The sequence below is a fragment of the Lissotriton vulgaris genome, chromosome 9 (assembly GCF_964263255.1).
Source record: "Lissotriton vulgaris chromosome 9, aLisVul1.2, whole genome shotgun sequence".
Classification (NCBI taxonomy): domain Eukaryota; kingdom Metazoa; phylum Chordata; class Amphibia; order Caudata; family Salamandridae; genus Lissotriton; species Lissotriton vulgaris.
In genome coordinates, this window is record NC_141697.1 from 500,905,884 (window position 1) to 500,918,554 (window position 12,671).

General features: G+C 43.6%; 1 protein-coding gene across 1 annotated transcript in view; it reads right to left on the reverse strand.

Annotated features, from left to right (window-relative positions):
* Positions 1-1,033: 1,033 nt before the first annotated feature.
* LOC147690325 (phospholipid-transporting ATPase IK-like) overlaps positions 1,034-12,671 on the reverse strand; it is a 1,699,388-nt gene continuing 1,687,750 nt past the window's right edge. The window contains exon 27 of the mRNA XM_086937963.1: positions 1,034-1,903. Within this exon, the coding sequence (XP_086794089.1) occupies positions 1,679-1,903 (225 nt within the window). The 3' untranslated portion in view covers positions 1,034-1,678. The remainder of the gene's footprint in view (positions 1,904-12,671) is intronic.

Here is a 12,671-nt window from a genome sequence, read left to right on the forward strand (position 1 = left end):
TTCTGTAGGAAATGCAGCACAATGCTCTGACACAATAGTGGCCATTCAAATAATACACTGTGTGAAAGCAACATGTGGGCAGTCTCTTGTGATCACTAGCCGGGAGGATGGATTTCCCCCATGGATGATATGTACAATGAGTTCTATCTAGTCCCTCCGTGGTAAGTAGAAGAACAAGCATTTGCAATGCAATCGGTCTCGCCTTTGGGACCTTATATGAATTCGGCTATGCAGTACATTAGCCTGGGTGCTGAAACATCTATTGTTCTTTAACAGGGGGGGAAAGTAAGCACCAAACTGCGTGACACGCCAGGTATGGGAACACATGGAGAGAAATATTGCCTTTCAGTGGGAAATGGTATAGTCCAAAGCTCTGTTTTTAATATAAAAGCAGGGACTTCGGTGGTCATATCACTGAAAATACAGGATTTGAAAAAAATATTATTGTCTACGGGTGCTTGTGTAAGACAATTTCTATGGACTGGAATCTAGAGAATGCTAAAGTGATTCTGGTATTTTCCTGGTTGTTTTCTATCAAGAAAGTTAAATAGAGGCAGTTGCCAGAAACTTCAAAAAAGAAAGTTCCTCAGCAGAAAGTGTGTGGTAGTTTAATGACCTCTGCTGCTCGTTTACCATCAAGACAGTTAAATAGAGGCAGTTGACCAGAAAAAAAAGTCCCTAAGCGGAAGCAGACACATCCTAGTGCTGATCTCCAGAGCCCCCAAAGTACGTATACATATAAGTATATACTAAAGTATATACAAGAGTTCTTGAATGCTCGACCTAAAAAAGGAAACGTCTTGGAGTCTACTGATAGTTTGGATGTGTGCAGGCCAGGGATGCAGGGCCGCACATGTTGTATGGGTCGAACTGGAAGAGCCCTGGTTTCTTGGCTGAATGGGCTGCAGTGACAGACATCCAACCTAAACCTCAGCGAGGTTCAAAAACATGTTCCTCTCGTTACCTGTGAGGCAATGGAAATGGTACCCTTTCCAAAAGTATTATTGCACTTCAGAAACTGTGATTAAGGACATAGGAGAAGAAATCATTTTTATTAGTTACACCATACCAGCAGAAATCGCAACAGGGAAATTGGATAAGAAATCAAAGCTAAACATAATCAAACACACCCTTGTTGTATTTAGCAAATCCCTGGCAGAGCTGTGAGGCTGAAATCATAACATAAAACCATTTTCACGTCGCACACATGAAGGTATTTCTCCAGAAGAAAGTGGAGGTACCTCATTGTTTACTAGAAGATGAATAAATCTTGAAAATTAACTGTATACATTATTATGCATGTAAGCAAAAACATTAGGACAACAATTCTTGGTATTTTTACATACAATTTTGGCCATATAAATGAATTCCATTTCATTGAGTTTTAAAAGTTATGAAGATTATTATCATTTCCTAAGAACTGGTAGTACTGAGTACTTAGTACTAAACGTTTATGCACACATATGGGGTTATTTCGACTTTTGCCGGCTGTACTCTGTGCCATCAGGGCGGCAGAGGCGTGCAGCTAAACTGTCAATAAACACTATATTAATCATAAAAAAACAAGAAGCAGCAGATTAATTTAAAGCCGTGGTGACACTCAGTAAAACAATCTAATCTAATCTAATCAAACCTGAAACGCCACGGGCCGCTCTATTTTTACCACTACACTGATTCTCTAGATTTGTGAGATCATCTCTTCCTGATTTGTTGCTTTATTTTTTGTGTTGCTGGGCTTCTGTCTTCTGTTGCGTAAGCTTATGCCTTTGGTTATAAGGTCAGCATAGCCTTCCTTGTGGGAGAAAGCACTGCTGGATCTGCGGAGCCAGTCATTCCTTTTAAAGTAAGACTCCATTTTCACTGTGTTGTCATCCATGGCAACTTCCGTCTGTGGTTGATCTTCCTATTAAGAATAGTATTCATGTTAGAACCGGGAAGAAAAAGAGGCATGAGGCAAATTAAGGATATCCATGTAACATTCTGATAGAAAAATATGATTTAAGAAACACTGCGCACTTGCCTCCCAACAAATGGTTAGTTGATATTCCTTGTTGCTCTTGAACTTAACTGACTCAGTATTGCACATGCAATTTGTTACACTTTGAGGTGGCGACAAAAATGAGAAATCACAAGGTGTTGATGGAGCAGGATTTCGTTAAAATAAACCTGCTCAGATTGACACCCCCATAATACGAACTAGCAGTGTGCTGTGGAAGAAATAACATGCACATCATATGAACACGAAGTAACTGCTTAGACTAACGAGAGATAATGCATGAAAGAACTAAAACCATATTTACATTTTGCTTTGAAAGAAACGAGAAATAATGCATGACTAGGCAGCCAATTACATCTCTTTGCATCTTGCTTTAAAAATAATAAATAATGGTGCTTTTGCCTTAAGCTTCTGCTAGGAAAACATGTAACAGGGGATAGTGCAAAGGTGGGTGATAAACAGTGAAAAGTGCATTTCTGTGTAATTAATGAATGTTTATGTTCCATTTGCCATAGTGAGCCGAATGGGCCTTCATTACTCTTAAGTTGTCCGGATAGATGAGGGGTTGGAAAATAAGTGAGAAGGACCTGCCAAAACAGACAGCAGTGCTGAGCGATGCAGAGAAAGTGTAAAGATCAAGGCTAAGCAGCACAGAGAACATTGTATGTCTGCCAAACGGATGAAACTGGCTGTGGGACCGGAGAGTCTGAGACATCTTCCGGAGATGTTACTGAGAAATATGTGTGAAAATGTTGAAATATATCATGAACTGCAAATGAACAAACGAGTCAGAAATTACGTTATGTGAACACCGAATAAACAATAGGTTAAACAAATTGTTGAATGGGAACCTGACAGACCACCTCCTGAATCCACCAGTGAGCTGTTGAATCCTGTGAAATGTTGCAACTGATGTAGGATGGACATGTAGGTTTTAGGGTGTAACTGGGTGCCTTTAGGGGTGTGGTAAGCTGTTAGCTGTTCGAGAGGGGAGAGAGTTACGTCGGATGGAGAGAAGAGAGGGGTGATGCACCGCTGTCCTTCGGTTTGCAGAGAGGCTTAGCTGTTCCTGTCCCTGCCCTGCTTTTGGGGACCGACGTCTTTGTTCCCTGACTCTAGTTCAGGGGACCCACACCATCTCCCTGGCCATGGGGGTGGTTTTTCACGGATCCGTTGGGTTTGTATTACCTCTCTGACTCGTACTTTGCATAATCATTTGCAAATGTATTTTTGTCTCTGAAACTTTTGTCCCTTCATCTATCTACTCCGTCATATGAATATTGTTTTGCATTTTTTTTGCTGAAACTGATGTCTCTTGAATCTATCCGCTCTTTCATGTGCATATTAAATGATGAGTTTGATACTGTTTGCAATTGCTGATGTTTTTCTCTCCCTCTTGTGAATTTCATTGTTTGCATTTGTAACCGTATGCAATGAGCATTAATATTTTACATTATTCTGAAATAAAACAAGTCAGAACCCCCCAACCAAGGCTGAAGTTAAATCATTATATTGGCAGTGGGTGGGAGTTTTGGCACTAAGAAATTCTCATGTAGGCAGATTGATTGAAGAGTTCCTATTACATAAACAACATAGCCTTCTTGAACCATACTTGGACTTTATCCAAGTCCCAAGGGACAGAACACTATACATTCAGTTTAGGCTAGGGACGCTTCCATTACACTTGTTTATTGCCAAATGGAAATCTTTAAATCAAACAACACCCTCTTGCCCATGCTGTGCCGCATCAGAAGAAAGTATAGCTCACTTTCTCTTTGCATGTCCAAGATATAAAGAGGCGAGGGCCACGTGGCTCAAACCATTATGTAGGAGCCTTGCACCACCAGATATTTAGTGGCCCTCCACATGCTAAGAACAGATACAACCCCGTTTCTCGTCTGCGGAGTGGCAAAATTCTTGGGGCGTGCCTGGTCTGCAAGGCAAAAAAACATCCAGAAGGGTCTACAGTGTCAGCTTCGGGTAGACATAGCCTAGACGCTCTAATTGTGCAATTGTATTTTTTACATAGCTGTGTTTTATACTTTTTAACTATTACAATTTTAACATGTCAAAATGGTTTTTACGGATGAATTATTTCATGAATTATGATTATTGTAATCTTTACTTAGACATATTAATTGTAGTTTGCTTTCATAATACTTTTTTGTATCGAATAAAGCTTTATTGACTTGAATTGATAAAACTTTCTTAATTTTACTGAGAGTCTGTGATTATTTAGCTAACTGGGTAGAAAGAAAGTTTTTTTAATTAAATCTTTTTATTGAAATCAAGTATGACTTAGAGACAACAATCATCAAAACCACATACGTTCATAATGGTACTGTAAGTGCATGCCAGAGGAGGTGCACTAATTGGAAACATCAGCCATGGTAGTTACATTTGCAGCGTGCTCAATCGTTGTGCAATGGTATCTTCCCTGGTCAACAGGGTTTCGCAGATCCCACCCCTATATGTGTTCCATCTATCCCAGAGCTGTATCCATTTATTGGGGCACCCTCTTGCAACATAGATTGTGTTCTCTGTGACCATGCAACAGTCCATGTCTTTACTCCAGTCCACTGTAGTAGGCGGCTCCTGGGCCTTCCATAGCCTTACAATATTACGCTTCGCCACCATCAATCCCAGAGTTACCCACAGACGCTCCTTGGCGGTTAGGTCCATCTCCCCAGGGGTTCAGGAGAACAAGCTTTATATTGCCATCAATACTTTGGCCCAATAAACTTTCCATAAGTCTCACAATCCCCACCCAATTTCGCTGAATAACCGTACACTCCCTAAGCGTATGGATGAATGTGCCCACCTGTCCACACCTCCTAGTGCAATTCTCGTCAGAGGTACACCCCATTCGAACCAGACCTGATCTGGATAGATGTGATCTATGCAGGATTATGAGCTGCACTAAACGCAGTCTGGAAGAGATGGTCACCTCGCGAGGGGAGGCAACCACCGCTAGCCATTCGTCATCATCCAGACCGGCCACGTTGTGGTTCCATTTTGCCCGCAGTTGGTCCAGTGGGTCCGGCAACATTTTTATCAGTTTCTTTTTATAGATAAGCGATATGGCTTTCTCCAGCAGGTCCCCATCTAGTATTTTATCCTCCAGTGGAGAGGACTGTGGGAGTGATTCCCCTCTAGGGAGCTTTGCCAGCAGGGCATGCCGTATTTGTAAGTATCTAAAGTGTTCGGAGCGCGCCATTTCATAGTCCTGTTGTAACTGTTCAAATGTGACCACATTTCCTGACTTCCACAAGGCACCCATCCTGGAAATTCCTGTAGGATCCCACCGATAAAAGCCCTTCAAGCGATTCAAGCGGCCTAATTGTTCGTATCGCCAGAGCGGCGTGGCCTGCATGATCTTGCCTTTCCACCCCAGACTTTTCAAGGCAATCTTCCATACTCGCACCGCATGCGCAGTGGGCCCAGTCAAGTTGGGGTTCAGCGCCCCATCAAAACTACCACCCGGCATCAGCCACCTATCAATCTGAAAGGCTGGGTCACCTTGGGGTCTGTACATGCATTGGTTGATAGCTGCAAGGTGAGATGCCCAGTAATAGCGCTTTATGTCTGGCAACTCAATTCTCCGGTCAAACCATCCCCTTGTGAGCTTGTGGATAGCTATGCGCGGGGGCCTGCCCTCCCAGAGCAGGTCTCACAGGAGGCAGTCAATTTCCTTGAAATATGAAGGGCTGCCATAGTTTGGGGTGTTCTGTAGGGCGAGGAGAAAGCGGGGAAGAGACATAATTTTAAATAGGGCAGCACCACCTAATAGGGAGAGAGTGAGGGTCCTCCAGTGCTTGACATCAGATTTGAGACATGTCAGAGGCCATTGGAGGTTTCGTTAATAGAATCTGGTGGGATCCTTGGAGACCCTAATCCCCAGGTACTTGAAACTGCTGACTGCCTCGACTAGCATAAGGCCGCGAGGAAGCAGAGGTAACTTCCCGCTAAGAACATAAATCACCAACTTGGACGAGTTTATCCTGTAGCCAGCAAATTCTCAGAAGGCCTGAAAGAAGAGTAGGACCACATTGACGGAGGCAGCCGGCGATGCCAGTTAGAACAAAATATCATCTGCATGCAATGAAATGCGATCCTCCCAACCTGGAGCCCTTTTAAGGCTTCTGATACTGGGATCTTTACGAATCCACATAGCCAGTGGCTCGAGGATCAGGGCAAATAGGAGTGGGGACAAAGGACATCCCTGCCTGGTGCCCCGGCTAAGAACAAAGGTGGATGAAATGAAACCCTATTGTTGACTACAACTCGGGCCAGATGTTTATGGTAGAGAAGTCGGACCCAACCAATAAATTCCATGCCCATGCCCAGTTTATGAAGCACAGCAAACATAAAGGGCTATTCAATGGTGCCTAATGCTGCAGCAGCGTCCAACGACACCACTGCTGCATCCTCATCAATCGTTTCCGCTTGGCTGAGCACACCATGGAGTCGGAGCAGGTTGAGGGCGATGTCCCTTCCGGGCATAAAACCCGACTGGTCTGGGTGGACCAGGCGGGTAACGACCCGTAGTAGTCGGGATGCCAGGACTTTCCCCAAGATCTTAGCTTCTCAATTCAATAGTGAAATTAGGCTATAGGAGGAGCTTTTTTGCTTTGGCTTGCCCTCTTTGTGGACAACGACTATGTTAGCTAGCCGTTGGTCTGCCAGCAGTAATCCCTTCTCTTTCCTTGCCAAGAACATGTCAGTGATATATGGTGCGATTTTGCTCGAGGTGAGTTTAAATAGCTCGATCGGTAATCCGTTGGGGCCCGTCGCTTTCCCTACCTGCAAATCCTGAATAGCTTTCCCCACCTCAATGTCAGTGATATCTAGGTCGAGCTCAAGGCACTCTTCCTCTGTAAGTGATGGCAATGAGATATCTCACAGAAAAGAGGCAGCCTCCTCCTCCGAGTGTGGAGTTTGTGTTGTGTAGATGGACTGATAATATTGCCCAAAAGCATCTGCTATGTCTTGTGGGGCGGTAAGAGGGGTACCAGAGTCCACATCAACCTCGACCACCACCCGATGTGCCTTCTCCCAAGAGGAAAGAAAGTTGATGTATAGGTTTAGTTATGTATTTAGAAATGTCACAATGAAGCTGTGAAGTAAGCTAATTTTAGCGTCATTATTACTTGACTCCCAGCGCATCATGGATTTGGGTGAATGTGTATGGGTCATGTGTATGTTATTGAATGATTAGGTGTGGCGAGCGCTGGATCAGCATCCAATACAGAAAATTTTAAACCTTTTCTCCTGGACGGAAGTATCCAGTTTAATAAAGCTGTACTTCCGCAATCTGTTGCCCCCCTTCAAATGAGGAATTCAATGATTGTCAACTCTGAGGCCTCAACAGTGTTTATCTGTTCACTATTAGTGACATCAATTGACATCCCTTCACTAGGCACCAATGTATTCTAACTCAGCATTCTTCTGGTCATGTCTAATTCAGGAAACCAGAGTGAAACACCTAACCATTCGAATACAAAATCACAATTTACGTTCCATTGAGCTTTGGAAGTAATGCCAAATGGGAGCTATCAACAGGCAGAGTATGTGATTGGAAGGCTTTTCTTCATTCTCTCAATAAGTACTGGAAAGAAGAGAAGTGAGGGAAGAGAATAAGGACAATAAGAGGTAGAAAATGAGGAGGTGAAAGGGACACAAGAAAAAAGAATGTTGGTGGTCCCCTAGTGCCACAGAGGGTTCCTACTGGGGCTGTCTCACAACACACCCTTGGCAGGACATCGAGGATAAGACAAGACCTATGGCTTGTCACCCACTTCTACGGGCCCTGGATGAAGAGAACTCCAGATCCATCCTGTTGGTCATGTCCCACCTGCCAGGCCAGTGGGAAAACAGGAAAATAGCTCAAGGTTTCCCTGGTTCCCTTACCTGACCTTGGCAACCCTTTGAAAGGATCAAGTCAAGTCAAAAACCACTTTATTCGATTTTGTTAAAAATCATAAAAGCATACTACAGCAATATAAAATCATTCCACTGTAAAATCATTCCAATTACACATTTTGCAATTTCATATAACACAAAATAGTTAAAAACACATTTTGTAAAAATTCCAAATTGTACAATTCAATTTTAAAAGGTCATAAAAACTTATGTGCAAAAGAGCCAGATATATTTTAAATCATCCCAGTCCCCGTTGATTAGCTTGTGCTTTCCTCCTCCTAATTCGAACTGCAGCCACAAGATAATTTGCCACACTAAACATTACTAAGGGAGAATCAAGCATTTGTAAGAACAAAAAAGCGGGTTTTGCTTGCATGAACGCTTTGTCCTTCAGTAAAGGTAACAAATACTTTCTCCTTGGAACTTGGTAAAAAGGGCAAAACAGCACGAGGTGTATGTTGTCTTGTATGGAAAAATTATCACATTCACATACTGGTGCATCCTCAAGTTTGCACCAACCCTGTCTATCACTAAGTACCAAGTATATCTGGTTGAACCTAAACTTAACCAGGAGCCATCTATGAAATGGGATATTAACTAAAGTAAGGTACGGTTGGATGGCAATACATGTAAGAGTCATATAATGTGCTCTGACCGTAGGTTTTAATAACTGGAGTTGTTCTCTCTCCAGAGACTTGAGTCTGCAAAAATTCTCTTTGACCCAAGCTAGGTCAGCCTTTTTTAAACCAAGCGGGGAGGAGAAAATCTCCGGACGTCCAAGTTCTTTCGAGCACTTATTAATGTAAGCCAGCCAAGCAATATCTTTATGTTTATCCAATTTTAGACAGTCCAACAAAATTTTGTGGTTAAGACTTAAGTTGTTGTTGGTCCAAACTCTTATCCATAATAGAATAGGAGCCATCGAGAGGATATCTGTAATATAACTAACTCCAAGCTCCTGATGGACTGCGAAAGTGGCTGTTGAGAAGGGGAGTCCTAACACAGAACATAAAAACTTATTAACCTCTGTTTGAATGGTTTCAGTTTTTACATAACCCCATAATCCAGCTCCGTATCTCGCTATAGCCAATGATTTTGCCCTATACAAGGCCAAAAGTGCACCACTTGGTTTCCCCCCCAATCTCCTTGCAAAACTTAAGATTGCATTTACAGAACTCCTTACAGCTTTGGTCTTTGCTACTACCTGAGGGGTCCAGCTACCCTTGGTATCAAAGATAACTCCGAGGTAAGTGAACACTTTAACATTGCTGATCACTTCCCCTTTGCAGTAAAAGGATTTGGTGTTATTCTTTGCTGCCCCAAAGACCATAACATGGGATTTTGCGTTGTTAACTACAAGCTCAAGAGAGGACATAAAGTCACTAAATGCATTAAGAAGTCTCTGGAGGCCCAAATGTGTCCTAGCTATTAAAGCAGCATCATCCGCGTACAGGAGCACTGGGATGTGAGTGTCTCCTGCACGTGGAGTGTCCACAGATGCAGCCAAAAGAGTATTTTCCAGAGAATTTATGTACAATGTGAACAGCATGGGAGCAAGGATGCAACCTTGTCGCACACCCCTGCCTGATTTGAACCACGCTGTACGATGCCCCTCTTGATCCATTCTAATGGAAGCCTTAAGGTCTTTATGGAGTTCAGCCAAAAAGTGAACCAAAGGGGGGTCCAAACCCATCTGTAACAGCATGCCCCACAACTTAGCTCTGTTCACTAAATCGAACGCTGTAGACAGGTCCATGTATGCAACAAAAATAGTCCCTTTTTTAGCCTTCGTATATTTAGCAATTATCATGTTCAAGTTCAGACATTGGTCCTCTGTCCCTCTGCCTGACCGGAAACCATACTGGGCATTGGACAAGATGTTATTCTCTGTGGACCATTTATTAATCTTCTCCAATAAGACTTTTCCCAGAATCTTCATGGAGGAATCCAACAGGGATATGGGGCGATAACATTTTGGGTCATTTCTTACTCCTTTTTTAAAAATTGGAACAATAATTGAACATGCCTTTGAAAGGATGGATATCAACATTGTTGGGCCATTTGACCCCAAAACTGCTTTAGGCACCAGGTTTATCCTGATTTTGGTGGTCCATTCCACCAGATACCCAAAAGCCATACCTCTGACATCTGCTCCTGCTCCTGCTCCTGCAGTGGCTGGCGCTTTGATGGAGATTTTTATGCTAGTGATGTTACCCAAGGAAGTGGTTTCTGACAGGGGAACCAACTTCATGTCTGCCTACATGTGCCTACATGTAGGATGAGTGTGGAGTAACCAACAAGTTCTCCACACACTATCACCTCAAACCAATAGGCATGTTGAAAGGTTCAATAAGACCCTCAAGGGTGATGATTTTGAGGCTTTCTAAGCCCCTAAGGCAGGAGTGGGGATCCTCATGCCATGCCTGAGCTTTGCATACAAGGAGGTACCACGGAAAGGGAAGGGGCTTAGCCCATTTGAGCTCCTCTATGTTCCCTCTGTTAGGGGCTTTTTCAGTCTGGTAAAAGATGGTTGGGAGCAAGGTCCTAAACCCCCCCGACAGCATATGCTCAGCTCCATACTGGCCATTCCACTGGCCTGGAAATTGGCTTCGGAGAACCTAGAAGCCAGCCAGGAGGTCATGAAACTTTGGAATAGCCAGAAGGCCACTCTGGTGGGGTTTCAACCTGGCCAGAAAGGTTGGGTGATGAAGCCTGTGGAGTCCTTCAAGACCATTGGACATTGCTCTACGAGGTGAAGGAAAGTAAGGGAGGATCACCTAATAGGTGGACCTCAAGACTCACAGAAACCCCTTGAGGATTCACCATATCATTTACCTCAAATCCCACTATAAGAGTTCTGAAGCCACCGTGCTTCTGGTGTCAGATAAGGAGGCAGAAGAGGAGAGTAAGCCTTTTCTGGCCCTCCTATCCTGTAAGGAGAATGATAGGTCTGTGGAGGGTGTCAACCTCACCCTTACCATAACCCCAGAAGAGCAGAGGAATGTCAACATATGTTGAAGCAGTTTGCCTCTCTGTTTTCCCTCATCATTGGGCTCACACACTTGTATACCCATGACACAGACACTAGAGACAGTACGCCTGTGAAGAATCACAATTACAGTTTGTCAGATAAGGTGAGGGCACCTTATCTGGAGGAGAAAGTCTCCAAAATGCTGGCTTAAGGGTGATTGAACCCTCCCAAAGTCCCTAGACCAGGGCAATAGTGCAGGTACCCACATCTGCCCCACCAGGCGCTGCCCAGAACTCAGGACCTCTGTGGACGATAAGGGTCTCAACTCAGTCACAAAGACTGTTGCTTACCCCACTCTTAGAGCTGAGGAGCTCATAGACAAACTTCCTGCTGCCAAGTTCCTCAGTACCTTGGATCTCACATCAGGGCACTGACAGATTGCACTGACATACAGGTCAAAAGAGAGGTCAGTATTCTCGATCCCAGGAAGCTGCTATAAATTTAGGGTGGTTCGATTTGGATTAAAGAATTCTGTCAACTTTCAGAGGTTGATAAACAAGGTCTTGTCCGGCTAGGGGGCCTTCTGTACCACCAACCTGGATGATATAGCTGTCTACAGCTCCAGCTGGGAGGAACACCTGTATCACCTCCAGGAGGAATTTCAGGCCTTGCAGCAGGCAGGCCTATCAAGGCCAGCAAGTGCCAGATAGGGCAGGGAACTGTGGTGTATCTGAGACACCTGGTGGGTGAGAGCAAGGTGCAACCCCACTAGGCAAAGATTGAGACTATCCTGTCCTAGGAACCCTACAAAACTCAGACAAAAGTGAGTGCCTTTCTGGGCCTCACTGGATATTACAGGAGGTTTGTTAAGGGCTATGGCACCATTATTGACTAAATCACTAAGCTGACTTCTAAAAAGCAGCCCAAGAAGGTTATCTGGACAGAGGCCAGAAGGAAATCGTTTGACACACTGAAGGAGGCCATGTGTAGAGCACCTGGACTCAAGGCCTCTGACGTCTCCATAGAGTTCATAGTACAAACTGGCCTTTCAGAGCATGGGATAGGGGCTGTATAATCACAGCTGAATGAGAAGGACCTACATTAACTTGTAGCCTTTATTAGTAGAAAGTTATTTTCCAAGAAAAGAAAGTTGGGATGCTACTGAGAGGGAAGCCTTCGCTGTGGTCTGGGCAATGAAGAAGCTGAGACCATACCTATTTAGGAGACACTTCCGAGTTTAGAGATTCTATAGACCTCTCAGATGGTTCATGCAAAAAAATTATTATGAAAATGTTTGCTAAACTTATAATAACAAACTATATATGTCTGTGAGTCTTTCTTTTAACATAATTTGTATTACTGCAATTTATGGGTTGAAAAATTATAGAACAAAAACCTGGACCAATTGTTAAAAAAAATTCAAAGCCACATTACTTTGAGTCTTTTTTTAAAAACTTTTTGACACACAAAATGTAGTTATAGACACAACCACACGAGGGCCTTGCAATCCAGCTGAAGAGCTTGCATAGGGTTTCAACTAGGAGTGCTTTAAAAAATATAGGAAACTCTCATGTGGTCATGGTTTTAATGACTGAGCCAAGGGCTGACCCGTCTGTGCCCGTCCACGACAGACCGAGGCTGGGCCACCCCCCTTGATTCCTAAGAACAGGATTACACAGAGTTCGGTAAGGTGAAAACCACCTTATTTTGCACCTAAGTGTTTATTGTTGCTTTGGGAGTATGGGCAAAAGGAAGTTACCACCCTCTGGGGGGAAAGACACA